At 40.5% G+C, this 27,378-nt stretch overlaps 1 protein-coding gene and 1 long non-coding RNA gene across 4 annotated transcripts in view; one reads left to right on the top strand and one right to left on the bottom strand.

Annotated features, from left to right (window-relative positions):
• Nucleotides 1-12,772, top strand: part of CPA6 (carboxypeptidase A6) — a 78,459-nt gene extending 65,687 nt beyond the window's left edge. For 2 of the 3 annotated variants that reach the window (XM_065053724.1, XM_065053723.1), the window contains 3 exons: nucleotides 4,075-4,277; nucleotides 9,383-9,467; nucleotides 11,073-12,479. In XM_065053724.1, the coding sequence (XP_064909796.1) occupies nucleotides 4,075-4,277; nucleotides 9,383-9,467; nucleotides 11,073-11,260 (476 nt within the window). In that variant the 3' untranslated portion in view covers nucleotides 11,261-12,479. Of the gene's footprint in view, nucleotides 1-4,074; nucleotides 4,278-9,382; nucleotides 9,468-11,072 lie in introns of all 3 variants that reach the window. The other variant, XM_021284114.2, reaches the window with a different exon arrangement.
• On the bottom strand, nucleotides 9,238-25,693 carry LOC110357008 (uncharacterized). Its single transcript, XR_002410420.2, has 8 exons — nucleotides 25,358-25,693; nucleotides 23,115-23,186; nucleotides 17,767-17,948; nucleotides 16,508-16,645; nucleotides 15,203-15,302; nucleotides 13,849-13,936; nucleotides 13,148-13,272; nucleotides 9,238-10,357 (listed from the first exon to the last, which is right to left on the bottom strand). It is a non-coding gene; the product is annotated as an uncharacterized LOC110357008 (long non-coding RNA).
• Nucleotides 25,694-27,378: the final 1,685 nt, after the last annotated feature.

Here is a 27,378-nt window from a genome sequence, read left to right as displayed (position 1 = left end):
GGTGCTTATAAATGCATGAAGATCCAATTTTAAACTCCCAGCACTTCTGTAAATACTTTCATAAAAATTGACCTCAGTTTTGCATAGAGAATGCAGCAGTAATGAAATACTACCAGGAGATTTGGAATGGGTCCACTGAAGAAGAAATGGTATTTTATTAAATGTTATAGAAATACTCACACAGGAGTAAGCTGCCGTGCCAGTTCTGGTGCAGCAGAAAGCAATAACACTTTGTTGTGAAATACGGCGATATATATCTCGTTCTTCTGATGACCTGTTTTCCAACCTTGAGCAACTTCCTTCGCCTCTCTGTGCAGCTGTTCTCTCCTCCAGCATTCGGCCACCTTCCTTATTTACCTGATAAACTTATAAAGACAGAAATTGTGTTTGCGTAGCGCTAGCGCAACAGCCCTCCCTTCAGCCCATCCCTCTTCCCCTGGAAGTCTCTAGATGTTCCCACAATACTCCGATGGCTGCAGCGGGAGTGAGCACTGTACAGTCTGGCTTGTGGCGACTGGGTTCTTTAAGGAGATTTTTGAGAACTGTAAGGATAAAAGAGCGTAAATAATCTGCCTAGGGTATATACCAATGAGGTGAGAGTGAACAGAAGCATACACTCAATGTATTACAGATTTGTGAAATATGCTTCCAGTTTTTCTGGACTCTAGTTGCAGTAAGGAGAGGACTGACACAGAAGAAGTTACAGAAAGCCTGTGTTAGTTGAGAATCCCTCCACTACAGAAGATGGTCCCAGGGCTGCTATCATGATCTTTAAGGCTATTTGATGCTGCAAAAATAATGTAAAAATGAACCAGAATCCTGCATCACTGTTAACATCTTGTACTTAAGAGAGTAAGTCACAACTGCAGGTATTTTGGGGACATACATTTATTGTTCAGAAGATAGCCACCAGCATGGTTGGAATGAACCGTTGTCTTACAAAGTCTTCAGAGCCATGTTATAGTTACCTCTCAGTGCAACACTATATAGTTACTCACAAAGTGCATTTTCTTTCTAGTCCTAATGAATCTTTCTTGGGTTCAAATTGCTCTGTCCTCCCTCTTTTTGCTCCCCAGCCACTGTATTAAAGCACAGTTTTCACTCAGTCCTGAAAATGTTTGCTTAGTTTTCAGTACAAAACATTTTTTCTAGGCTGAGTGAGACTATAACAAAACACATGCACATCGTGTGTTGTAATCCACTACTTGTTGCACTTCTCCCCTGCACTGAACATTAAAAGACAGGTCCCACCCTGAGTTTAAAAAATAAAAATTGATTCAAAGTTGCTCATCATCCCACCATGCACATGCTCACTGCATGCACACTGGACCCAAATTCCATCTGATTATTTTGCCAGAGAATAAAGAGCTCTTTCATTAACTGGGCTGACTGGTGTTCAGAAGATCCTCACCTGGCACCCCATATTCTCATTAATCTGACACTAAATGAAGCAGGGAAGAATGTGGATCATATCACACTTTGAGGCTTGTACAGTCATGGTGTGTTTAACATTTAATACCGCATATGCTTATAACAACCTTTTAATTCAGTTCAGTTGCACTTACAGTTTACAGACAAGGTTTGAACTTCACCATGGGGCTTCCAGGCAGGCATGTTGTGGCAGAATCCAGCCCCAGCAAAGCCACTAAATGTGAGCTGCAGGGTAAAGATAACGCAGCATCTGCTTTCCTCTTCCTTTCTAGTGTAGGACTTTGATGTAAGCTTTATGATGTTGCTTCTGTATTTTCTCTAGAGACCGAGAAAAGGGCCACATCACTGATTGTGGTAGATGTCGCTTTGCAGCGCGCCCTGTACCCAAAACAGCGCACAGAAATTGCACACAGCCCCAGGTGAATACTGACTGCAAGATCTCTGGGTCACAATGCTCCCTGCAATATATATTTAGGTGCAATAACTAGCACAACAGTTTAATGTTCATGAAATAAACTATTGGCAAGTTTAAAGCAAATAATGAGATACTTAGAACTGAATTATGTCCTAGGGCAACTGCAGTTCAAATGGGTTGGATCCAAAGCCCCCAAGACAGCAGCAGTGGGAGTTAAAATTCCCAGTGCATCCCAATTTCCAGTGCACCCCACTGCTCACTGAGAACAGTCCCACATATTGGCAGAAGAAATTACTGCAAGGAAGTCTGAGAATCATGCTCCAGCTCATCCATCCGCCCAGTCTGCGTTTTGTACCAAAGCATTAGTTTTATCAGCTTCTGCACACATATCCTTTGTACATTTGACCTCATGGTGGATGTTGGAGGGTACTTGTTCTCCTCCAGTATGCTATCAGGTAGGAAAATAAGGCAGCTGGGTGATATTTTGTGCAGTTCCATTTTTTTCTCATGACTGTATCTCAGAAATTTCACAGGAGTTGATACCCACTGTATCTTTTTTTTTTTTTCCTTCTGTGGTACTTTAAAACAACTTTCAGTATGAAAATTGGGGATATCCTTACATTATCCATGGAAACCCTCTCTTTTTGCTACCACCAAGCTTCACTTAAGGAAGAGCATTAACTGCAGCTGGGAGTTCAAATGGCTCACTACAATAGGCCAGACAGTTTAGAGAGTTTTTTCCTCATTGGAAGTCACTAAACTGAGTCATATTTTACCAGTGGGTCATTTTACCATTAGCTTGTAGGATTCTGTTGTGTGTTAACAGTGATGTCCAATTTTCATGATACAATAGACAACACTGTTACAGGAGATGAAGTATCCATAAAAAAAGCAAAGACTCCAGAGGCTCTATTAAATATCTGTGCTTTAGCTATATTGCCTGACAAGACATCGAGGCAGAGCGCTCTTGGGATTTGGATGATTTGGTGGCCATCTGTTCTGCAGGGAGGAGACCATCTGCCCTCTATGTAACCCTTCCATATCCACTGCAATCTAAGCACTAATACCTTTTGAAATCCTCACCTGTGGCCATTGCATGGTAGCCTCAATTTTTGTATTACAAATGAAGCTGCAGCATGAAATTCTTCCACTTTTTAATTCTGGGGGCATTAGGTTGATTGCATAACCCTGCTTTAATTCATATTATTATGCCTTCTGACACACTGCTCTTTTCTTATTATTTGAAGATGGCAGTACTTAATATACAAAGGAAAGCTAATAAAACACTGCTTTTGTAATTCCCTGATGACACCAGGGAATGTAGCAAACAAAGTATTATTATTCTGTGGGTCAGTGTAAAACATGTGGCATTTTGAAATCACAGTGGATAAAAGAGCAGAGGGAATTTGCATAAATATTGTTCTTTTTAGGCCCAGGCCCTAAGGTGTAAATGAGACAGTGGCTCAGATCCAGAATTGCTAAATGATCAAGAAGCCACTGCCACATCTCCTTTTTTGAGTTTCATCTTGCAGTGCCTCATGGGATATTACTTGCAGGCTACACTTCTACAACTTACTGCCACCTAAGCAGGTTGATGTGGTGAAAGATGTCCCCACAACTGAACCCCTGCCCTAAACTCGAAGGAAAAATAAGCCCTGTGCAAAGTGTGATGATTTCAGTTTTAGCTGTGTGATCATTCCACGTGGCTTGTCATTTTTTTCCATAAAGTTTGCAAGAGTAAAAGTAGGCAGAAGTCAGGAATAATTCTCATGTTTTAAATCAGCTTCTAAGATAATGCCCGTTGAGGTTATCTACTTACCATTATAACCATCACTGTAGTAGCTAGTAGGCTAATATGCTCCTAAAGGCTAGATTTGCCTTGGTAGTGACTGGTAAAAGAGGTATGGAATATATAGTAAAAGAGGTATGGTATGCAGAAAGCCAGGGAAGAAAATACAATGAAGTCAGACTTTTTCTGTTGGGTTAAAAATATGTCCTCCAGGGACAACTGCATGTAGCTGGCCAGTTGGCAATTTGGTGTATCTACCAGATGATCGACCAGATCACTGTACTGAGGTCCCACTGGCTCTTGCCCATCAGTCACAAGAAAGCAATTTGTTTGCTGCTTTCCACACTTCTGTGCGCAGGCCCACACAGGCTGAGCCGGAAGCTGACCCTGAGAAATTTTCCGTTATCGCTTGCCATCAACTTTCTCTTTCAATCTCTAGATGAAGGTGCTTCACTTCACCCGTGCGATGACACCTACTGTGGCCCCTTTCCTGAGTCTGAGCCTGAAGTAAAGGCTGTTGCTCATTTTCTCCGCAAACATCGGAAACAAATAAAAGCCTATTTGTCCTTCCACGCATATGCACAGATGCTGCTGTACCCTTACTCTTACAAGTACGCAACTATTCCAAACTTCAGCTGTGTGGTAAGTTCCTTAAAACTTGGGATAATATGCTTCCCTATATATTATTTTTTGGTACTTCTTGTTTTGAGAGGAGACTTGTTCCTTCAGTACTTTGCACATATTTAATATTGAGCGGTATTTATTCAGGATCCGCTTGCAATCTCATTTCTGGTTACATAACCTTCACTCAAAGTGAGTCAGCAGTAACTTGATTAAAATGGTATAATGCCTTCCATCCATCAGTCCCTTTAAATTACTTTATAGGATAAATCCCTGGATTTTAATTATAGTTATTATCATTTTATTCAATTAACTGTAATGGGAATTATGTAGTTAAGTCTTTGGGCATCTAGCTGAAATTCTGTCCCTTCAATGCTCAGAACTTAAACACAGAAGCACAAAGAAGATCGTCTTCCATTTTATGAACAAACTAAAATCAAAATGGTTTATCAATCAGAGGAGGAATATCATAGATTTCAACAAAAGTAAAGCTTCTATTGCTTTACTTGTCATCCTGCTCAGATACAGTGGTTTTACCCTTTTAAGACAAGTTGTTAATTAACATCAGGTGCTTTGGAGTTTTTGTCTATTAGAAGAATAAATTAATAAGAGCATTTTTTTTTATGCAAGCCTATTGATTTACAAATATGTACATTTAATATATTCCATGCTCATCCAAATGCAGGAGAACTATTCCCTCTGCTCACAGTTTGAAGTCTGTTTTTAGCCAGCCTCCTGTACATAAAACCCTCCCTGTGGCTTATTCTCTTAGGGAAATGAGTCTTAGGCTTCACTTTCTGTTTGCCCCTGCTCACAGACACACATTGCACCAACCAGTAGCAAGCCTCTTTCTTTCACCCTCAGTCCCTGGTAAAATTGTGTTGTCCATATATCTCCCATTTTGGCCTTGGAAGTTGCAGTGACACTTCACTTACTAGTTTAATCTAGTTTACTCCAAAAGGAGCTGAACTGCACCTTAGATTTTTCCTGTGCAGAATAAATGATGTTGTTAGACCTTGGAGCTTTACTGAAGTTTCACTCAGCTGCCCTCTCAGGGGCTGAGCAACCAGCACTCCACAGACTGAACTCTGTTTGTGCCTTTATTTCTCTTAAGACACTTAATTTCAGCAGGTACTAAAAGTTCTCCTGTCTGATGTCATTCTTGGGAAACAGAGAAAATTAGCAGTTACCTAAGCAGCCAGAAGAGCTACAAATATGAGACTTTTGAGGGCTGGCCACCCAGCCTTGCATTGACTGTGAATAAATCCGTGGGCTTTCTTTTTGTTCTAACTTCTCCACCCTCTTTTCGAGCACGGCAAAGGGAAGGAAGAGCTCCCCAAGTGAATTGGTGACTGCTATTTACCAAAACACATAGACTGGGAATCTCATTCCTTTGAAGACCAGCAGGTGTGAGTATATTTTTTTAAGAACAGACAAGACAGCAGAAGTTAAAGACATGGTGTTAGGAAGAATGAGCATCAGCTCTGCAAGAATATGACTGTTGGGCGTCTTGATGAAAATACCCAGAGTAACATCAGGCAACAGCAGGAAATTCACTGTAAGGAAAAGGAGTCTCTGAGAGTTTTCACACATGCTGGTAAATCTTCAGTACATGTTGTTCTTGTTGCTCAAGGGCTATTTCCATTCTGAGACAGGGAGTAACCTCCCCTGAGCACACACACTCAACCTTTCCATCCACAGCTTTTAGAACAAAGGAATCCAGTTTTTGATGAGTAGTAGGTGTTCCCCAGGTCTGTGAGACCTTGGATCAGGCTTCTCATCAGAGGGAGGGGAGCACAGACCTACAGGGACAAAGACAGACACTGTTTTAGACAATGGCTCTGGACAAATGGAAGCCAAATCCGAATTCCAAATATTTTGCCAGTATTTGGACTCCATATTTCTTTGTATTGCAGTGTGCCAAAAAGAACAGGGAGGTTGTAATAAGAAACTGAAGTAATTTCCTGTTATTTAGAAAGCTCGTTATGGGGATCATAGTGAAAATGAATGGAATATTGTTGCTTATTTATTTGTATTTTTTAATATTTGCCTATGGCCAAAGGCTCCATTCCCTGGTGGTTCTGAAATTAATAGTCTTTAATATTTGAAGTGTCTAAAATGGTGACTTAGGCTGAGGTTTCAGATTCTCCAGTTCTCTTGGAGAATTACAGTGAGCTGGAAGGCAGCAGATCTCTATTTCCTGCTGCTGATGGAACAAACTTTGTTGGTCTACACGGACTGTGTACAGTGGACAACTGCAGGACTCCACGTGCATAGCAGATAAATAACATTTATCAAATAACATTTGAGGCCACAATTAATCCTGAGCTTAAGAAAGGATGTTTCTGTCTGGGTCGTATCATTCTAGTGAGCTGTCAGTTACCATTTCGATTAAAGTGTTCAATTATTCAGAGTTGCTTTGAAACTGGAGAGCTGTGTACTGATCACAACATGCATATTCTGTTCTAATTTAGGCACAACTCTCTTATTAACACTCCTCTGAAATCTGTTCTTTTAAGATACTTAAAATGAAAGTGCACTTCTAGATTGAAAAAAACCCAGCAGAAACATTCATCCACCTCAAGAGTTCTAAATTTCACCTACTTTTCATACCTTTTCTTCCTGTACAGTAGTTTGCCTTAGTGTTTGCAATGAACTTACATGACACGACTGAGTTTGTTTATGTCTTTGTAAAAATCTGGTAATTCTATGTGAAGCTTTCTCCTTGAGGATGTTCGAAGACTGGTTGCCTGGATTTATTCAAGATCTTGACCTGCATGGTATGATGCAGTTGAGAACTGTCCCCTTCTTTGGGCATGTAACTGTGGAAGCCAGCAGCACCCCTCAGTGCTAAGAGCATTGAGCTTACAGTGCCCAGGGACACCTGCTTGCATGGTGGACGTGGACTTGGGTCACCCCCGGGCCTTCAGACAGTTGCTGCCTCTGCACAGAACCCAGTACTGTTGTGCTGGTTTCAAATGGGCATTACCAAACTATTTCTTCAGATATATTTCAACAGGGCTTGCTCCTGTTGTCTCATTGCTGTACAATGAGTAACGTGTGCATGGAAAGTCTCCTTCTTTGTGGCTACATTCTCATTTCCATGGTGTGTTTATTGGGGTGTTGCTTTCCACCCATTGCAGCTCCCTCAGCTGAGCCCTGCCTCCCACCCCCCGGTGTCAGGCCTGTTGTCAGGCTGTCCCAGCCCCACACCATAGCCCTGGAATAGTAAGCACAGCTGCTTGACGTATTTCTGTTGAGCATCTGAGCCTGGTGCTTGGGACTTCAGTGCAGGCACCTGACAACAGCCCTGGGCTGCAGCTGGAGCTCCCGCCTCCCCAGAGCCCTGTGGGTCTCCACTGGCCTTCGCTGCCCTCGTGGAGTACAACACCTCCAACCCCGTCATGGGTCTTGTGTGTCATGACTCATGGAAGTTGAGGCATCTATAAGAGGAGGAAGAGTCCTAAGTGATAGCTCTTCCCTCTTCCGCAGACATCCTCCCACCTCCTCATCTCTGGTGTTAGGGTGACTCAGAGGTTGCCCCTCTGCACCATCTGGCGACCACATCACAACCCAGCAGAAGTTCCTAGCAACACTGGCTGTAGCGATCCCTGCCCCCATACACTCTCTTCTGGAGGTGGCAAGAGGAAGAGAAGGGGCAAGCTGAAAATTCCAGTCTTGGGCACTATCATGGCTGTGCTGAGAAACAAACAAAAAATCGAGTTATGCCTAACAGATATTTAAAATGGAGTAAAAAATTGCTCTTCCATTTGCTAAGAGCAGTTCTTGGTGTAAAATAAACTCTCCAAAGCCCCACTTGCTGGCCAGTAAGTGAAAATGGTTGCAGTTTGATTTTGGTTTTTTCTGGAATGTCATTTTAAGGCAGTTTTCTCTGGTTTATCTATTTGGGCAGATGAAGACCCACAGTAGGGATGCCTGCATGGGTCAGACCAAGGATTAAGCCAGAATCCCAATTCCTGATAATGGCAAACAAGTGGAAAGTTAGGGAAGGTGTATAAACAGAAAGGCAAGTAAAGAGTAATTCTTCCCCACTGCATTTATCTAGTGCCTGATGAATAACAAGGTAAGGACCGAGTTCACAAAGAGTTGCATAAACTGAAACCTACAGCTCTTCAGTTCACAGAAAAACAGAACAAAACAAAACACCACCACAACCATAGCAGGTTTATCTTGTGGTTCAAAGTCTAGCAATTTGTAGCTCCAGTGGTGTTCATTTCTTGCTCTCCGGAATATGGCTCTCTGAATGGCTCTAGATATTATCAGCCTTCACTGTACCTTCTCCAAGATCCTTTTCTTCAGGATCATAATATTCCTTTTTCTTTTGAATACATGCATCTTTTCTCTGTGTTTGGATGTACTACCCATGTGTGACCCGTGGAATGTGCCATGGGCCAGGCCTTCTGTACCCAATTTCACAGGATCCCATGAACCTCCTCAACAGACTGCATCCATGTGTATGATAAAATGCAGGGGCTGATTTTCCTCGTACAGTACTAAAATAATATTTCTGCAAGAGTTCTCTAATCCTCCATCATCTGACCCCAGAGAAAGTCAGACCAGCAGTGAATACTCATCCATCTGTCCATTAGAGATTCAGGAGTGGAATTTGTATCCCTCCCTCTTCCCACTCTGCTTACTGAACCACTGTGGAGTGTCACCAAGAGATCATTTCTCCTTCATAAGCCCAGCAGAGATGAGGTTTAGTGGACTGGGCAATGCATCCACGGGTACTGGCAGAAGATTCATGCATGGCTTTTAAACTGTATAAAAACAAGATTATTTCATCTCGTGGTCTCACATGTTTCCTGAATTTGTTGTGTCACTAAATTGGAATTAAAAATACTTACTGGCTGATCATTCACAGTGCAGTGAGCTTTTTTATGCCATGAAAATATCAAATCAAGTTTTTCAGGGAATTAGAGAATTGCTAAAAAAAAAAAAAAAAAAAAGGCATTTATCCTTTAAAATAATTTTAATTAGCTGTCACAGACTCATGGAACAGAGCATTGTGCTAGAAGTCGATGATCCATAGCTGGTAGGTTCCAATCCCATTACAGTATTTAATTCAAAGTCTAATTTATGTATTTGTTTTCTCTCTCACACAGGAATTAGCAGCCTATAATGCTGTTAATGCTCTTCAGTCAGCATATGGTATAAGATACAGATATGGCCCTGCATCTACCACTTTGTGTAAGTTTTCCTTTGGCACAGGTTTGTGACTTTGACCTACCTATAGTAAGATGGAGACTACCCTTATTACAACAATGAGAACAAACACTGTTTAAAGTGAACTTTGTTCCTGTTGTGGATGGTGAGGAAGGCGGAAGATGAAGTTTTGTAACTGATTCAGTCAGTTGATTGCAGCAAGATTAACTCAATTGATGCAATAGAAGAGATTAAAATGCAATGCATTTGAGAGGTGAAATCCAGCAAATAACACATAAAACCAGATTTTTTTTAAAAGAAAGATAAAATCTTTAAAAGCATATCTTTATCAGATAATGCACTGCTAAGTGATAAAATATTTGGGAGGAAGTAATTCAAAGTAGGTTTCATTTTTCACCATTACTTCGCCTCTCCTCTGCAATTGCGATAGGTACAGCTACTCATAGATACCATTCTAAAATTTAGGATGATCTCTTTAAAAGCTAGGTTTCTAATGTCTTTCTGTCTAGATGATGATAAATGACAGCAAAAGTATCATTATCTGGACATCTTCCATTTTTTAGAGAGAGATTTAAAATACATTTTTCTCTATAACAAAATATCTTTGAAATATGCATTTTAAATATGTAACAACATTTGTCAGGCAACCCTCTGCGTAGACAGGTAGAGAAAAAGAAATTCAGTAGGCTTCAATGGGACACTTTTTTTAAAACTGAAACTATGAGGCCTGAATGTTCTCGGTAATTGTAGCAGACATCAAAGGAGTGCGAACCTTAAGTAAATAGCAAGATTTTTCACAAAACCCCCTGCATCTCTTCTGCTGTTGCTGTGTTTTGGTTAGAGCTCCTCTTTATAGTGGGCCTCCATCTCACAGCATGGTCGTCATCTTGTGCTCATTACAGTGCAGTCAGTTGCTGTGTCAAAGGACAAGCAGTGTGAATTAATTGCCAGAATTGCACAGAAGACAGCAGGCCACATGAGAGACAGATCTTTATATAAATATAAATGTCTTGGGTAATCAACATACAGAGATAACGAAAGCATAAGAAACACACTTCCTCGGGAAGGTTTGTTAATATTAGACACCACCTATGCAAATGCTCTCATGCTGTAAGGAAATGGTGAGAACACAAGACAGAAATGAAGAGAAAATAATTTTAAAAGCACTTGGAAAAGGAGAATGTAGATTGCCTTATCAACTTTCTCCCTTTTCTATGCAAAAGAATTGCCAAAACACCCAATTTAAACCTAGGAGCATGCAGAACTGTAGTCCAGCTGGGAGAACTTTGTGGAAGCAAATTCATAGACTGCACTGACCTCAGAACAAGAAGAGTTTGAGGTTTTATTCTAAACGTTCTCTTTCATAAAGTTTTGCTTTACACACAAAAAAAAAAGTCAGTTATTAATTCTTCTTTTTCTGTGAAAAGCAAAGGTCTAATCCCCTGGTGCTGAGCACCATTCACTGGGTGCCCACGCCCTTCTCTGAAGGGTGTTCAGGATCAGGGCAAGCAACAGCTGGAGTTGTATTCCCTAAGTTCTGCAGACAAAATGCCATGAGAACCCTCTAGTGCTTTCAACATGATCTGCATTGAACATTTTTAAAATTTTTCTCTGAATTCCCTCTTTCAGATGTGAGTTCTGGCAGCTCTATGGACTGGGCCTACAAAAATGGCATCCCCTACGCATTTGCATTTGAGCTGCGTGACACCGGCCATTTTGGATTTTTACTTCCCGAGACGCTCATCAAACCAACCTGCACAGAGACCATGCTTGCAGTTAAAAATATAACTCTTCATCTGCTGAAGAAATGTCATTGAGAGCTATTTCTAGGAGCTGGAAGCGAGCATTTTACTTCCAGTGCTGATGCCTTTCAGTGCGTCCAGTTGCCATTCTAAGCTTGGCCACCTCAAAATCATAGAAGCTAATTGAAAATATGGTATTGTTTCTACCAGATTTACTTGGTGGAAAATGGAAAAAATAGTTTAATATCTACTCTACAAAAGTGCATAAAGTTTATATACTAACTTGGTTACCAGATCAGTGTGAAATAGTCTGTTCTTTTTGCAATAAAGCTTTGATTCTGCAACTTGAGTGGGGCAGGTCCAGGTCCACATGCAGGTGTCTGAAATAAAATGCCACTTCCAGACAGTACCTGGCCTTACTCCCTTCCCTAACAGGAAGACTTCCCTTAGTAGAGTCTCTCAAACCAAGGGATAATGTTTACATTAATGTATATGTGTGACCCAACACAGGCCTGTACCTATAGCAGTTAATGGCATATAGTTGCAGCTGGCCATGCTGCAAGTGGCAATGTGGCTTCCTTCTGCATGTATACATACCTACATATATGCACTTTTGTGATTTTTTTTTTCATGTAATGCAAGAATTTGACCCAAGGTTTCCTTTAACCATTCAGAGAAACATATTTTCAAATGTATATCTTGGGGTGGACTCAAAAATCAACATATTGCCTTTGAAATTGTAACTTCCCTAGAGATGTTTAAGAAATATAATGAAATATTATTGAGATATACAGTATTCTGCTTTATGGAGAGACAAAGCAACTTGCCATGACTTGGAACTTAGAAGTCAGCAGTGGACTGGTGCATCTGGGTTCTGCTGTAGTTAGTGCCTGCCCGTTTCCACCAGCCGAGGATCTAGCCTTAAACCGTAATTAACTGTTGTTAACTGATGTTGTATTTATCAGTATTCTTGCAGCAAGTTCCATAGCTCTGTGGCTATGTGGCTGTTCTTCTTGGAAGTTGTATTTTTTGCATGTTTTAAAGGAATTAATAATAGATTCTTAAGTTAGATGGAGGTGAAAGCAGAAGCTTTACAGCTGAAATACAGTGAATAAGCACCATGTTTGAAAGAATAATAATGAAAGCACAGAGGGTTTTTTGTACTTTTAAAAGAGTATTTTTTGATCTTATTATAAGTGCAAAAGCATATATTTTACTTTATTATTTTTGAGTTTAATCTTATGCCATGTTAAATAAAATGTATTTGTTAATAAAATCATTGAAAGCTTTTGAAGTACTCTTCATATTTCGTTTAATTGTTAAAGCTTTAGTTCAAGGATTTGAAAATTTTACCTATCTGTAAAGCATTACTAACACTAAGGATGTGATATTTTAAAAAAATTACATCCTCTCTAAAGAAGTACTTGAACTTAGCAAATGGACAACCCTTTATGAGACTAGGGAGCACTGTATTTAATTAATACCATTGCCTTTCGCAGTCTTGAAAACAATCAGTGAGGAAAGTTGACAGAATTGCATTCTATTTGTTTAACATTTTGTTAATAAAAAGTATTTATTTTAAACAAACTTTCTGAAAGTTTGTTCAGATTTGATTAGTTCAGACTTGTTTGAGTAATGCAACTTTCTATTCTGTTTAAAAAAAAATCTAGGGGACAAAAGCTCTCAACTATCTATTCAGTAGTCATTTCCAATTGCTTATGACCATAATCATTAAATATTTTGAAGACAGCAATAACCACATTTTGCTATGCACAGATTCTTGACCAGTCTTGTTAGTGGTGTAAATTAAATATTAGCACCAATTGTTGTGAGTTATTCTGCATTTAGGTGACAAGCTTGAATCACTGCAAGGACATAAGAGACTGAAGTGAAGGACAGAAGGCATGAGAGATTGCTAATCAGCATGAGGCAAATTTACCTCTGGATTGCTACAGTACAAACCTTTCCAAATGTGGGCCAGGAGAATCCAGATTCAGATGCGATGGTGTGATTCCTGCTTATAGTCCAATAGTTTGTCGTAGGAAACATTACAGTTTTATCTTCCCACCGTCACATCTCCCCTGGTACTGAAAAGTATTTGAACTCTTGGAGCAAGAAAGAAAAAGCGAACGACAACAACAAAACACAACCCAGAAACAAACAAAACCACAAAAAAAAACAACCACACACACAAACAAACAAACCCAACCTCTTTTAGTTACCAAAAGGACCTAACATCGCAGATCTAGATGACCTCCTTGGACAGGAATAATTGCAAGCATTCTTACAGTTATCCAAGAAGCTTTGACATTTATAAGTACTTGACATCAAAGCTGCATCCTAGCACCTGGATGGACTCAGCCTGAATACTATGTGTTATGTGCAACTAAGAACTCTGAGCTGCTTTTTGAAGACCTATGAAGGGTAATTTAGTGCCCCATAGCTGAATACAAGTGTAAACAGTGTCTGAGCCCTTTAATCTCAGGGTCACTAAAGCTGATCAGAAAGACAGTCACTAGAAAAGAGCAAACTCTATTTCTCGAATTAAGAATTTGTAAGACAATTTAGCAGCAAGAGTGATTCTAAATAGAGTAGTTTACCCTAAGGAAAGAACTACTGGAAATCAGCTGCTTGGGTATGGAACAACAGCCTTTGTCACTTACGAATGTTACTTGTCTGAACAGCTCTTTTTTATCTCCGTAGTCACTTACTTCTCTTCTCTTTGTACTTCTCTTCAGCAGCCTTTATTGCCTACAGGACAGCAGAATCAATAACTGGTTTTGAGAAAAGTGAATTTATTTTATTATTGTAGATAATACTTATCATTCAACACAATAAAAAATACACTAACAGGAAAACACTGATTATTAACCCAGCAGTCAAAATCACATCTATAATGATTATGTGAAATCCAAGAGTTACACTTCCATTGACTATTGATAGAATAATTATAACCGCTTCCATAACTTTAAAAAGTGCTCAGGCAAGCTTTTGTGAATATCTGTTCTTTTTTTTTTTTTTGGTGTATAGCTTTTATGTTTTATAAACAAAACCTTGAGACTAATTAACATGAAGCAAAGAGGGCTATGCCTCTTCAAGTCACTCTTCTCAACAACAAAACAATAATCTCAAATTACCTTGAATCATAATCTGTAAATTGATAAAGACTGGCCTTTAAAGGTCAAAAAAGGTATTGAGTTTGGTTGCAAACCTTGAGGAAAAAGCACGGCTGATGGGTGAAAATCCCCATGCCTTTTACAGAACTTGCTTCAAAAAGGTCAATGTATTTGGTCACTCAGGTAATGCATAAAGCCTATGGAAAAACTACAACTATTTTTTGAAATTTCTGAAATTCGAATAGAAAGAGTCCAAACAACCTTGAACACCAACAGGCATTTACTTGGAAACATCCAGCGCCAGCCCACTTGCCTGTAAAGAACTACAACATGCAGATTGTGCTGCCTACTCCAGGACTGCACTGCATCCAACCCTTAAAGTAGGAAAACAAAGCATTATATTTCCTACCAAAAATAGGTTACTATTCAACTATTCTAGTTTATTCATGTTAAGCAATCCTTTCCCTTTTTATGTTTCTGTTCACTTCAATGGTACCACTCAACAAGATATTTGGTAGTGTGGGTAGAGTAATAAGTATTTTTGTAAGCCCTTTGACCTTTCCTTTGGGTTTGTTAACTGCTATATAATTTCCATAGTTCGCTATTATTAATATGTAGCAGTAACACTCATTGTTAAAAAATGTTAGTCTCACGCATAGTGATTTCATGGTTTAGACTTCTGTGCCTAAAAGCCATATGTTACCGTTGTCATTAAGTAGTTAAGCGATGGTAAAACACCAGAATAATGTCTTACATGTGTAGAGATACAACTATCCCTCTGCTGTAGAAAATGGAACAAGAAAACAGAAATTCAAATAAATTACAGAGAGACTTTTAAAATATAAATCCTGTGACATTAGTTATACTTATTTAAAAAAAAAAAACATTTTAAAATGCTTACCACACAAAATAGCTTCTGAGTTGCAAATCAAAAAACTTCTGTCCACTGAAAATGTAGACCATTTGGGATGCTTAATTTGTGCTCGATTCTCCTATGCATTCTGGATAAAAAATTAAGGCCCAAAGAGCTGTAATTGCATCCTCTTTCAGGGGTGCAGGAGGAGGGGAGGGTGGGGAGAGGGCTGGGTACATCCCAAAGCTTTCAAGCCATATCAGCACCATGAAGCCAGGAGAACTAATGCTACTGGTGGGTCTGTCTTGGATGAAGGTGAACCACTCTAGCATGGTTTTCCCAGTCTTTGGCTGAACGTGCCTGTTGCCCTAAGCACAATGCACGGGGCGAGCAGCTTATCAGAAATCCACAGCCTTGGGCTGCATGTGCTGCCAAAAGGTCCTGCTGTCAATATCTGCAAATTTTGGATAACCAGAGTCAACCCAGAGTAATGAGCTAACACATGGTTCTCCTTAGCAAATTATGTTTGGGGCAAGGACGTTGAGAACAAGTGAATCTTTCACCCCTGAAAGCTTGTCCTTGGCTGACAGGCAGGAGCGGTCAAGCAGAAAGTCTGGGCTCTCTCTGCTTGCAGATCCTGTCGAGCCGTTTCCTAAAAGACCGAGTCAAGCATGCCAGGGCTTGCCCTTGGATTTTGACATCAGGGAATACACTCATAAATAATAGATTCAAATGTTAATTAAAAAAAAACTACCACTGTCCCCAGCCATGCAGAAAGCGCACTTTGCCTGCAACAAAGAAAATCCATCCATCGCCATGAAGACATGGGGTAATAGATTTAATCTGTCCTGCCCGCTCTGAGACGCCAGTCACCTTAGCACTGCTTGGCAATATTGAAAAAGACGTGCAGCAGAACAGCCATAACAATGAAATATTTTAATCTATCCCCAGGCCTGTAGGAGCACATACTTTATCTCAAGTAATAGATAACCACTTCTGAAATAAATATTGTGGTACAACTGCAAGCAGGTGTTTTAGTCTTTTGTGCTGACTACTATTAATATGTGCCAGGCTATTCCTCTGCATACCAGGATGGCTTGAAATAATGAATCTTTTGTTTTTAAACCAGTTCTGAGCAGAACATCAAGTTAGGCCTGAAGACATACATATATACACAAAAGAGTCTGAGAAAGTTTCATTCTATAACAGAATTTTCAATTATCTTGAAAATAATGCATCTGTTAAAATCACAGCCAGTGTTTTCAAGTGGCTTATTGTTTTCAGCATGTCATAACTGAAAAAAAAACAGTATAGCGGCCTGAAAAGCTGAGTAGAAATGACTGATCTACTTACTGTTTCATTTCCCTTGTTTCATTTCACTTTGTTTCTAGATTGAAAAAATCTGGGTTGATAGGGCTGGATTGAAGCAGTGCAGTCAAAAAGCTGAGTGTAAAGGCTTCTTCTGTGCTTAATGAGCTAGAAATAGCTACTCTGAAAAAAAATAAAATGGCAACTTGTTATATTTTAAGTTCTTTATACAGACTAATTGCTTTACTTTGAATTAAATTATCACATTCACAGAACCTAGTATGGTTTAGAATGATGTATTGTTATTTTCCTGGGAGCTGGCCAGTTTTCTAAGGGTTAAATGAGTTAAATGTCTGCTAGTGTGGTAGGGTAACTGGAGCTGCTCTTCAGCCTTGTTAGCACAGCATCTGTCAAAAAGGCAGAATGTATTTGAGCTGTCGCTACCAGGATAAATTTGCTATATCATGCTGCATGCGTCTCCATTTCTTTTCCTCCATTTCAAAAAATAAGTGAATGTTGTCTGTCAGTGATGACTTTAGGCTATGAAAGAGCCTAATTTTTGGTGCTAAATTTAAATCATGAACCCCGTTAAAATGTGTGAACGTCCCCACATACCTAGGCAGACCCATTCACACACAAACAAGATGTCTGTCTGCACAACATGTACTGTGTGATGGTTTACATCATGGTGTAGCTGCAGTTCTTGGCAATCACAGAGCTGCTGATGGCAGGCAGCATGTCTTTGGCATCTTCTCTCTGCTTGCTGTAGCTATGAGCAACTTCAGCTGGTTTGGCCAGAACCCAAAAAGCCCCTGACACTATTTCACCAGTGCAACACTAGCAAGTCTCTTCCTGGGGTTGCTGCAGTGTATTTCACTGGACTGCACAGCACCTGCAAGCTTAGAGAGAGGGCAAGGCCCTTTGTGTGTTGCACTGTACAGAATTATTCACTATTGCAAATGCTTAGGACAGAGGCCTTAAGAATCATAGAATGTCCTGAGTTGGAAGGGACCCACAAGGATCATCAAGTCCAACTCCTGTCCCTGCATATGACAACCCCACAGTTAACACCATGTGTCTGAGGGCATTGTCCAGTCTCTTCTTGAACACTGTCAGGCTTGGGGCCGTGACATCTCCCTGGGGAGCCTGTTCCGGTGCTCCAGCACCCTCTGGGTGAAGAACCTTTTCCTAACGTCCAACCTAAACCTCCCCTGGCTCATCTTCCTGCTGTTTCCTCTGGTCCTAAAGAAGATGTTATGCCCTCAACTCCCAGTGCTGGCTGCATGCCAGAAAGCCTTCATTACCTTGTGGGTTATGAAGAAGGTCCTATACTGCTGCCCAGAGTGACCAAAGGGGTGTCTGAGGCTGCTCCTTTGAAGTCTGGTAGCACTAAGGAGAGCACCGGAGATCCTACAGGCTCACACCAGCTGCCACCAGGGTATTTGGACTGCTTCAGCCCATGAGTAGTTCTTCTAGACAAGAGTCACTTTCAGGAATACATTCGTAAAACAATAATTTTAGTGAAAAAAAACAAACAACAAACCCAACAAACAAACAAAACAAAACATTTTCTTCTACATTTTAAAGCTTTTCTATTAAAGCTATTGTGATTATTTTAATGAGGTTTCTTTTCTGAGAAGCAAGGTTTCTTTTCTGAGAAGCTGAAGTAGAAATAACATGAAGTTGCTGTCATGCTGAAGGCTCTTTAGGGAGTCGGTGGATGCAGTTCACTACATGTCAAACACACACCTACCAACACTGTGGATAATAAGTGCAACCTTCAGGAGATGTCTCAGCAGAGACCTCGCAGCAAACATATCTGAAGACCAAGCTGCTCTTCAGAGAGCAGATTTGATGTGGACTGGCTAATGAATGTAGGGAAGCTCATCTCCTCTTGAGCTGAGAGTAGGAACATCACATTTCCACAGCTGTCAGGACTGCACTTTTCAAAAAATGCATTAAAGGCTGTATCAGAGTTTTAACAGAGAAAGGAAGGTCCCCATTCACACAGAATCACAGAATCACAGAATCGACTGGGTTGGAAAAGACCTCAGAGATCATCGAGTCCAACCCTTGGTCCAACTCTAGTCCGTTTACTAGATCATGGCACTAAGTGCCATGTCCAATCTCAGTTTAAAAACCTCCAGGGACGGCGAGTCCACCACCTCCCTGGGCAGGCCATTCCAATGCCTGACCACTCTCTCTGTAAAGAATTTCTTTCTAATATCCAGCCTAAATTTCCCCTGGCAGAGTTTAAGCCCATGCCCCCTTGTCCTATTGCTAACTGCCTGGGAGAAGAGACCAATCCCCACCTGGCTATAACTTCCCTTCAGGTAGTTATAGAGTGATGAGGTCACCTCTAAGCCTCCTCTTCTCTAGACTAAACAACCCCAGCTCCCTCAGCCTCTCCCCATAGGTCTTATGTTCAAGTCCCTTCACCAGTCGTGTTGCTCTTCTCTGGACCCGCTCCAGCACTTCAATGTCTTTCCTGAACTGAGGGGCCCAGAACTGAACACAATACTCCAGGTGTGGTCTCACCAATGCAGAGTACAGGGGAAGGATCACTTCCCTTGTCCTGCTGGCCACGCTATTTTTGATACAGGACAGGATACCGTTGGCCTTCTTGGCCACCTGGGCACACTGTTGGCTCATGTTGAGCTTCCTGTCAATTAGTACCCCCAGGTCCCTTTCTGTCTGACTGCTCTCCAGCCACTCTGCACCCAGCCTGTAGCGCTGCAGGGGGTTGTTGTGACCAAAGTGCAGCACCCGGCATTTGGCCTTATTGAACTTCATCCCATTGGAATCAGCCCATTTTTCCAGTCTATCCAGATCCCTCTGCAGAGCCCTCCTGCCTTCCAGCAGGTCGACACTCCCTCCCAGCTTGGTGTCATCAGCAAATTTGCTGATGATGGTCTCAATTCACACTTCTCTGCACGGCACCAGGGGAAGGGCTCCTTCCCCGGTCTGCCTGGCTGCAGGTGTGCTGACATCCAGCCCACCAGAAACAGCGTTATTTAAAATTGCTGGAATCACCGTCTTGTCTTTCTTTTGCCTTTATGAGAATTTTCAACAATCCATCAGTGCTAAAGCCTGAATATGCGCAAGAATAACTCCTGTTTAGGTGTCTATTGAAGGACACGCAAAAAGCTGATTTCCTAAAAATTCCTTTTTGGATTCAGTGATTTCCATTCTTCTGAAAACTAACAGTTTCAGGGGGAGAAGGAGCAGAAATAATCCTGGAAGACAAATTATTTATGAAAAGTTTTATCCAAAACCATACTAAGTACATTATCTATCATCTTCATACTCTAATTCTGAACACACAGACAAAGGTGGAACATTCAGAGGATGTTTTCCATTTGTACTCGGTGTCAGGACTGAAAATAAAGACAAAGGACAGAAGTCCAGTAGAGGAAAAAGTCCAAATTAAATAGCAAGACTCTAGACCCCAAAAGCCGCAGAGATTACTTGGACTAGTATAAAAAGGCTTTTTTTTTCTTAAACCAGGAATAAAATCACTGGAGCACCAATACTTAAAGATGAAAGGAAATAATATTGAATTATGTTAATATGTTGAATAATTAGAGGGCTGTGGGGTCAAATGGCCTACTGGGAGAGTGACCAACTATCTGTGACTAAACAAACAGTTGGAAGAACAAAAGTTAGGAAAAAAATGGCAAATAAGCAGCGACTAATCATTTTAGATTGAATGACACTCTGTGGGAAGTATAAAAATATCTTCATCTCAAGTAAGTAAAGTAAGCAGGTACTACTGGGGTTATTGCTTAAAGTAACAAGCAGAGAAGACCAAAGGGACACTAAAATCAAGAGCATCATTTCTCCATTCATCTGATGGTGGTCAGAGCCCACAGTCAAGTTTCTCCTACCTAAAAAATTACCTGCCTTTGAGGTACTCTCATGCAACAATATTAAGTAATATTCAGGAATCCTGTGACATAATTAATTTTCAGTATACAATGATACTAGCAAAGAGGTAAAGGTGTCTAGTAATTCTTAATACCTTCCCTGGCAATTACACTATTTCCCACTCCATGCAAGTTGGCACCTTTATCTCCACCTCTCCAGCTATACATGTGGATAAAGCCTAACACAGCAAAATCAGATGGTACCTGCTATGTGAAGAAGCAGAGCACGGAATACAAAACAGAGATAGCAGAAGTCATTTGCGCTATATTTGGGTCATATTTCCAGAAGGGAACAGGTATACATGTATAAAGCACCATGTATCTGCTACAAAATACTGGAGAAAAAAGTTAAAGAGAGTTAAGATCAGCTTCCTCTATGCAAAGCTTCGCTTGTCATAAAATTAATCAAAATATTGATCCCATTGAATGGTAGAAGTGCACTTCTTCTTCCACTTTTCATGAGACATCCATCATGCCACACGATGATTTTTCTCTGTTCTTCTGCATTGCAGTACATTTTCATAAGTACACAGTTTTTCAAGTATATTGATACCACAGCTGGAAAGGATAAAGTTGCAGCACAACCAATGAACAGTACAAAATTAAAGACATGCAATAAATTCCAATCAAAATGCAGCACTGGAACCTAGGAGATGAGACTTTTATGGGAATGTTTCCAAGGAAGGCTCTCTTAGGCTTCACTAAATCTTGACAATGTGTATCTATTTAAACCACACTATACTCAAATTCACTGGAGTACAGAAGTCAAGGCTGCAAAGAAAGGAAAAACTATTGGATATGCATCATTTTACTTGCCATTCAATGTGGGAAATTATTTTTTAACAGCCAGAGTCAGTCTACTTGCCTAGGATACTCTTTTGTTGTTGTTGTTGTTAAAGGAATAATAAATAAATAAATAATAATCTTTAAACTCTGAAAATTTCTCTGTTATACAAAAGGCTATTACTTACCAAGGCTCACACACATTAATCACAAATGTGCTTTGCCTTAGGTGTTCCCTGACAATTCTATACATCACCATGAACAAGATCCAAACCTTTAACAGCCCGTTCATTCACTATTATTCAGTATATTGACTACAACTGCCAGTAATCCTACAGCCAAAAGTGTCACTTGAGATTTCTGAGATATCCCAGTTAAATCCTTTCATTCTTTCGTGGCTGGGAAAACCCGGCAGCCCTTGTACCTCCTCCTGGAGGACAGTAATGCAGGTGCTGAGGAACAAGGAGGTGTGAGAGTTACACGTTTACTGACACAGCCATCCACCACCTGTTCTTTTTGTTCTGTATTCATCCCCTGGGGTGACAGGCCACAGCTTTCACCTGCCTGGGAGGAGAATTTCACAGTTCTGCTTTGAAGGTAGGATTTTACAGAATCACAGAATGTTAGCGATTGGAAGGGACCTCAAAAGATCATCTAGTCCAATCTCCCTGCTGGAGCAGGAACACCCAGATGAGGTTACACAGGAATGTGTCCAGGCAGGTTTTGAATGTCTCCAGAGAAGGAGACTCCACAACCCCCCTGGGCATCCTGTTCCAGTGTTCTGTTACCCTCACTGAGAAGTTTATTTTCATATTTAAGTGGAACCTCCTGTGTTCCAGTTTGTACCCAATCCCCCTTGTCTTACCATTGGTTGTCATCGAGAAGAGCCTGGCTCCATCCTCGCGACACTCACCCTTTATATATTTGTAAACATTAATAAGGTCACCCCTTAGTCTCCTCCAGGCTAAAGAGACCCAGCTCCCTCAGCCTTTCTTCATAAGGGAGATGCTCCACTCCCTTAATCATCTTTGTTGCCCTGTGCTGGACTCTCTCCAGCAGTTCCCTGTCCTTCTGGAACTGAGGGGCCCAGAACTGGACACAATATTCCAGATGTGGTCTCACCAGGGCGGAGTAGAGGGGAAGGAGGACCTCTCTCAACCTACTAACCACCCCCCTTGTAATACACCCCAGGATGCCATTGGCCTTCCTGGCCACAAGGGCACAGTGCTGGCTCATGGTCATCCTGCTGTCCACCAGGACCCACAGGTCCCTTTCCCCTATGCTGCTCTCTAACAGGTCGTTCCCCAACTTATACTGGAACCTGGGGTTGTTCCTACCCAGATGCAGGACTCTACACTTTCCCTTGTTATATTTAATCAAAGTTTTCCCCACCCAACTCTCCAGCCTGTCCAGGTCCCTCTGGATGGCAGCACAGCCTTCTGGCATGTCAGCCACTCCTCCCAGCTTGGTGTCATCAGCAAACTTGCTGTTAGTACTCTCTGTTCCCTCATCCAAATCATTGATGAATATATTGAATAATATCGGCCCCAGTACTGACCCCTGAGGCACTCCACTAGATACTGGCCTCCAACTAGACTCTGCCCCATTGACCACCACTCTCCGGCTTCTTTCCTCATTTAACTCATCCAACTCCAGCTCTGTGAAAGCTACTCATCTAGACGAAATGGACTTTGGTTCCTTTGTAGTAAGCAAAGGAAAACAAAGGATGTAGAGGATGACAGGTCACATCTATCTTAGACTTGGTACCATCAGTACTGCATGAGCTATTCATTAGATGGTAAGTCTTTTTGCATATCAAGAGCCCAGATGACAGCTTAGACTAGGTGCCTAGCTTTTGTAACTGTTAAAATTAATGAAGACAAATTCCACCCTAGGATGAGACACATCCTTCAACTTCCAGCACATCAACCATACTTACATACCAGTTCTGGCTGAATTCAGACGCCTGAAGTTCTTCATCTCAAGGTTGCCCATGGCACATGAAACATTCAGGTCTTCTTAAAAAGAACAGTCTTGTTAAAAACAAATGTTATTTATTTTATCTGTAAATACTTGTCTTATAGAAAGTAATGTACACATAATCAGCAAACTGTCTACATATATTTTTGCCATGTAACTTCAACTATAATTCAGGCAGACCTAATTTCTTCAGCCACCGCAAGTAAAGCCCGGCATTTTTCAGGTGCTGTGGACCATGAACGCTTCTCTCCTTCCGTCTCTCTCATGTCTCTTTTAATCCCACCAGTTATTTTTGTTACTCTACATTCACATTTCTCTTCTTGTCCTTGCAGTTTGCGGGAGAGGCAGGCAAACATGTAGGAGCCCCATTAATAACAACTAGCTGTCTAACTTCAAGTTAGGTGCTTGATGCATTCTGTTTCTTCTTTTTTTCCTGCACAGATATTTTACTAGTTAAAAAAATGCTACTATACAGCATGCAGAAAATAGCAAAGACACACAACATACCAGTACATGAACAATCAGCGATGTAGAGTATTCAAAACCTATCCTAGAGCAGTTCCAACTCTGCCACTGAAAACAGCAAATTGCAGGGTTGGTGAGACCCTGTGGGTTTTCCCCCAGCAGCTGACCAGCTGCCAGCTGCATCCATAGGAGACACCCCTCTTGGCAGTCAGGCTCCTCTGTTAATTATCTCTTTTTCCTGCTTCTGGCAGGCGTCATAGGATATTTAAAGACTCCTAAGTCTGAAGTGCTCCCTGAATTTAAAGTGAAAATGTTATCTTAATTTTATAAGAATGTATAAGAACTTCATGTTCATGCAGATGATCAGTAATTGAGACTAGCAAATGAATATTCAAAGTAAGCTAGAGCCTCTTCAGCCTCCCACTGCAGAAACCAATCTTGTTCTTGCAAAAGCCAATACCTTCATTAGAAAGAAATCCGCTCTGAGCTTTTTACAGGCAAGAAAAACAAAAGCCAGTCATAGCTTCATGGTAAAACATTTATTGCAATTGTATGAGTGGATTAAATGCTTTCTAGCAAACGACATAGTAAAAACAACCTCAGAATTTATGCATAGAAATAGTGACTGCAGATTTCTGTGTTCTCTGAGTTTTTAAAATAAATTAATATTTGCAATTATTGCAACAACATTTAGGTTTGCAAATACACGAGAATGTTTTTTATTTCACACAGCAACGACATTTACCAAATGTGTACAAATGTGCAAAGTCTGGTTATAAGACATTGCTGTTGCCTCTTGGATTTTTAAAACAGAGCACAGTCAGCTTTCATAGAGGGCTCACACCTGCTTCAAAGGACACAACCTCATTCTTATATGGTACACTGTGAATTTAAAGCCAATTTGGATTTTATTCTTCTACCTTTGATCCAGCACTACAATGAAAGGAAGCGAAACCATTAATTTAAACCTCCACAAACCTGGGGAAAATTCTGGTGGGGTCTCACATTTTGAGACATGAATGCCTCAAATAACTATTTTAAAACGATGCAGAATTGTCTACCCTCCTTTATGTATTCTCCATGGACTATTATGCCTTAAGATTAAGGAAGCTATCTTGCAGGTGCTATACATGGTGCTGCACCAAAAGAGGCAGAAATTCCAGTTGCCCGTGCTGACTGTTCTGGTTTCTAAGTACCCAGATCCCTCAGATACCTCATCCATGTGAGAGAGTTTGCTGCCAGCACACTCAGTTTCAAAAACCCATAACATGTTGTTTTCTTCTTACCTCTGTGTTCATGCCATTTGCATGCAATAATATCCCACGTATTGTTTCTGTTCTAAAATGGTGGGCAAAGGAAAAGCAATGTGCTGACAAGAGTTTAATCCAAGAGAAGATAAAGAACAAACTAATGAATAGGAGTTGTTTCATGAGTATTTTAAGGGCAACACCTGCAGTGATCCAGAGGTGTGACCTCCACCCCATGCATATACAAGTAGACCAAATTGAGCTCCACTGCCATAACCTGCTATTAAATTCATGTAAGCTTTTATTGCAAAATGTATCTAGTCCCAGTGCTATCCAAGGAAGCATGTTTGGTCCAAGCACATATAAAACACTATAAAAATTGTTATTGTTGACTGTATATTGTTATGTATCCATGATAAGGGCCCTGCACAAAGCCTACTCTTTACAGATCCATTGTTTAAGCAAGGGTTGCAGTTCTGGAAAGCACAACTTACCTCAAATCACATTTGTCAGGAACCGAGAAGAGAAGCAGTCACAAAACTCAGCAGTGGCTCTATGGATTCGGAGGAACTTGACCGTGTAGACCGTATGTCTCATAAATTACGATAAATGAAATTTTCACCAGCCCAAAAGCATTTGTTCTGTTTGGACTTCTCAGCTACAAACAGTTATAAACTGCACCTCAACAGTCCCACCTGCAATATTTCCTCATAGCCACTGTCTTTACTCCCCTAGGTAGAGGTCTAAAACTATAAAGCTTTTAGCTAGAAAAAGCACACAACACACCCTTTGAGATATCGAAACTAAACACTCCAGGTCTGCCTGGATGTGAATCCAGACAGCAGCAGCTACAAATGTTATGAGAAACCATCCATCGTACATGTTGTGAACCAGTCAGTCCAGTTTTTAATGATCCAAATTGCACGTCAGCTCTGACACCCGACTTGAAACTAGAAATATCTTTGAAGTCTAATAAAAACTCTTATAGTTATCTCAAATGTCTCGTAAAGATATTTGAGTGAATACCTATCTAGTAAATACTTAGTGAGGTAATTGTGATACTAGGATGAATCACTCCAGTGCTTCTTTAATGTCTCTCTTCCAGGCAAGCATATCCATAACTCCCATTCAATTTTAGCTTTCTAGTTATTAATATTCAAAATTTTTCCTTCCTGCTATGAAGCCTACAGTTGATAACGTACATGCTGTAATATCAGTTATTGCATTTTTGACAGGAAATAACCTGCTGCAGTTGCTGGAGGAAACAATCAGGCAGATTCAAAGATCACTTCATAGCAGTTAAAAGTGGTTATTGCTCCAGTCTCATTGCTTCTAACCTTAATTCACATGACTTTTATGACCTCCCTGTCTAAGCTTTTCAACACAGACATTAAAATACCTGGAAACCATCCTTGTTATTCATTTGACTTACCCTACCCACAGATTAAAGAGATATTTTTCTCCAGCTGAATTCCATTCAACTTTTCTCAGTTCCTTTTCATTTTCAAACCTTCTTTTGTTATTATCAGCTTACTAAAAGAGATCTGCATAAACCTTTGAAAACACACAAGTTCTAAAATGATACGCTGAATTCACCTCAGATCAAGGGCAAGAGAGTCATTCAGCTTCTAAAAACTAGGTTAAAACTAGCACTTCATGCTCTCAATATATATCATATTTAATGCCTAATCTGTAAGACACCACAGCATGCATTTCGCTGGTCACGTCACATCAGTTACAAAAACCTGCAGGAGTCTGAAGCTAGGATATAAAGGTAGGAGAGTCATCATTTTCAGGGAATTTGTTACTCTTCTAATTTGTCACAAGTCAGAATATTCCCCTTTTGTAAACTGAAACTGGAGAGAAAGAATTCAGGATAACCATACACTATGGTAGTCCCTCCTATTACAAGTGTTTGGGCAGATAACTAACTAGCCAGGCTCACAACCACAGGGTAATCTAGGAAAACTGTAACAGTAGGGACAGCATCTCCCAGGAAAGAGGGCAATAATCTTGTGCCTCCCCCACTTCAATAGTTTCTCCTTAAAATCCAATAACAGTTCCTTAGCAATTTTATTAATATCTGCTGGAGGTGGCTAGGAGAAGCAATAAATCAGTGGATCTTACTGCTACCTTTGCCATACATCCTCCATATGTCTTCTTCAGCTGTGCAAGGCTCTCAGGAAATTGCCAGAACTTTGTATTTTTGGTACTCAGAGACAGAAATATTTGCCATTATGAAGGAGTCAAGATACTGGCTTGGATTTACCTTTGCACTTGCATAGCCTCGCATACAACAGGAACTGTATAGTTGGTTCCTGGTTCAGGGTGAAGATACGCTATTTATTTCTATGTTCCCCAAAAGAAACACTCTATCTTTTCTCAAACAGGGTATCTCAGAAAATTGCCTTCTCAGACAGTTATGGCTGCTACATCCATAATCGGGTCCTCCAGACTGAAAAATTACTGAAGAAACATTAAAAAACCCTATATAACTAATTTTTAACAATTATAT

This window comes from Columba livia, chromosome 2 (assembly GCF_036013475.1).
Source record: "Columba livia isolate bColLiv1 breed racing homer chromosome 2, bColLiv1.pat.W.v2, whole genome shotgun sequence".
In the NCBI taxonomy this organism is placed as follows: Eukaryota; Metazoa; Chordata; class Aves; order Columbiformes; family Columbidae; genus Columba; species Columba livia.
Note: the sequence above shows the minus strand (reverse complement) of the source record. Positions and strands in the feature narration are given on the sequence as shown.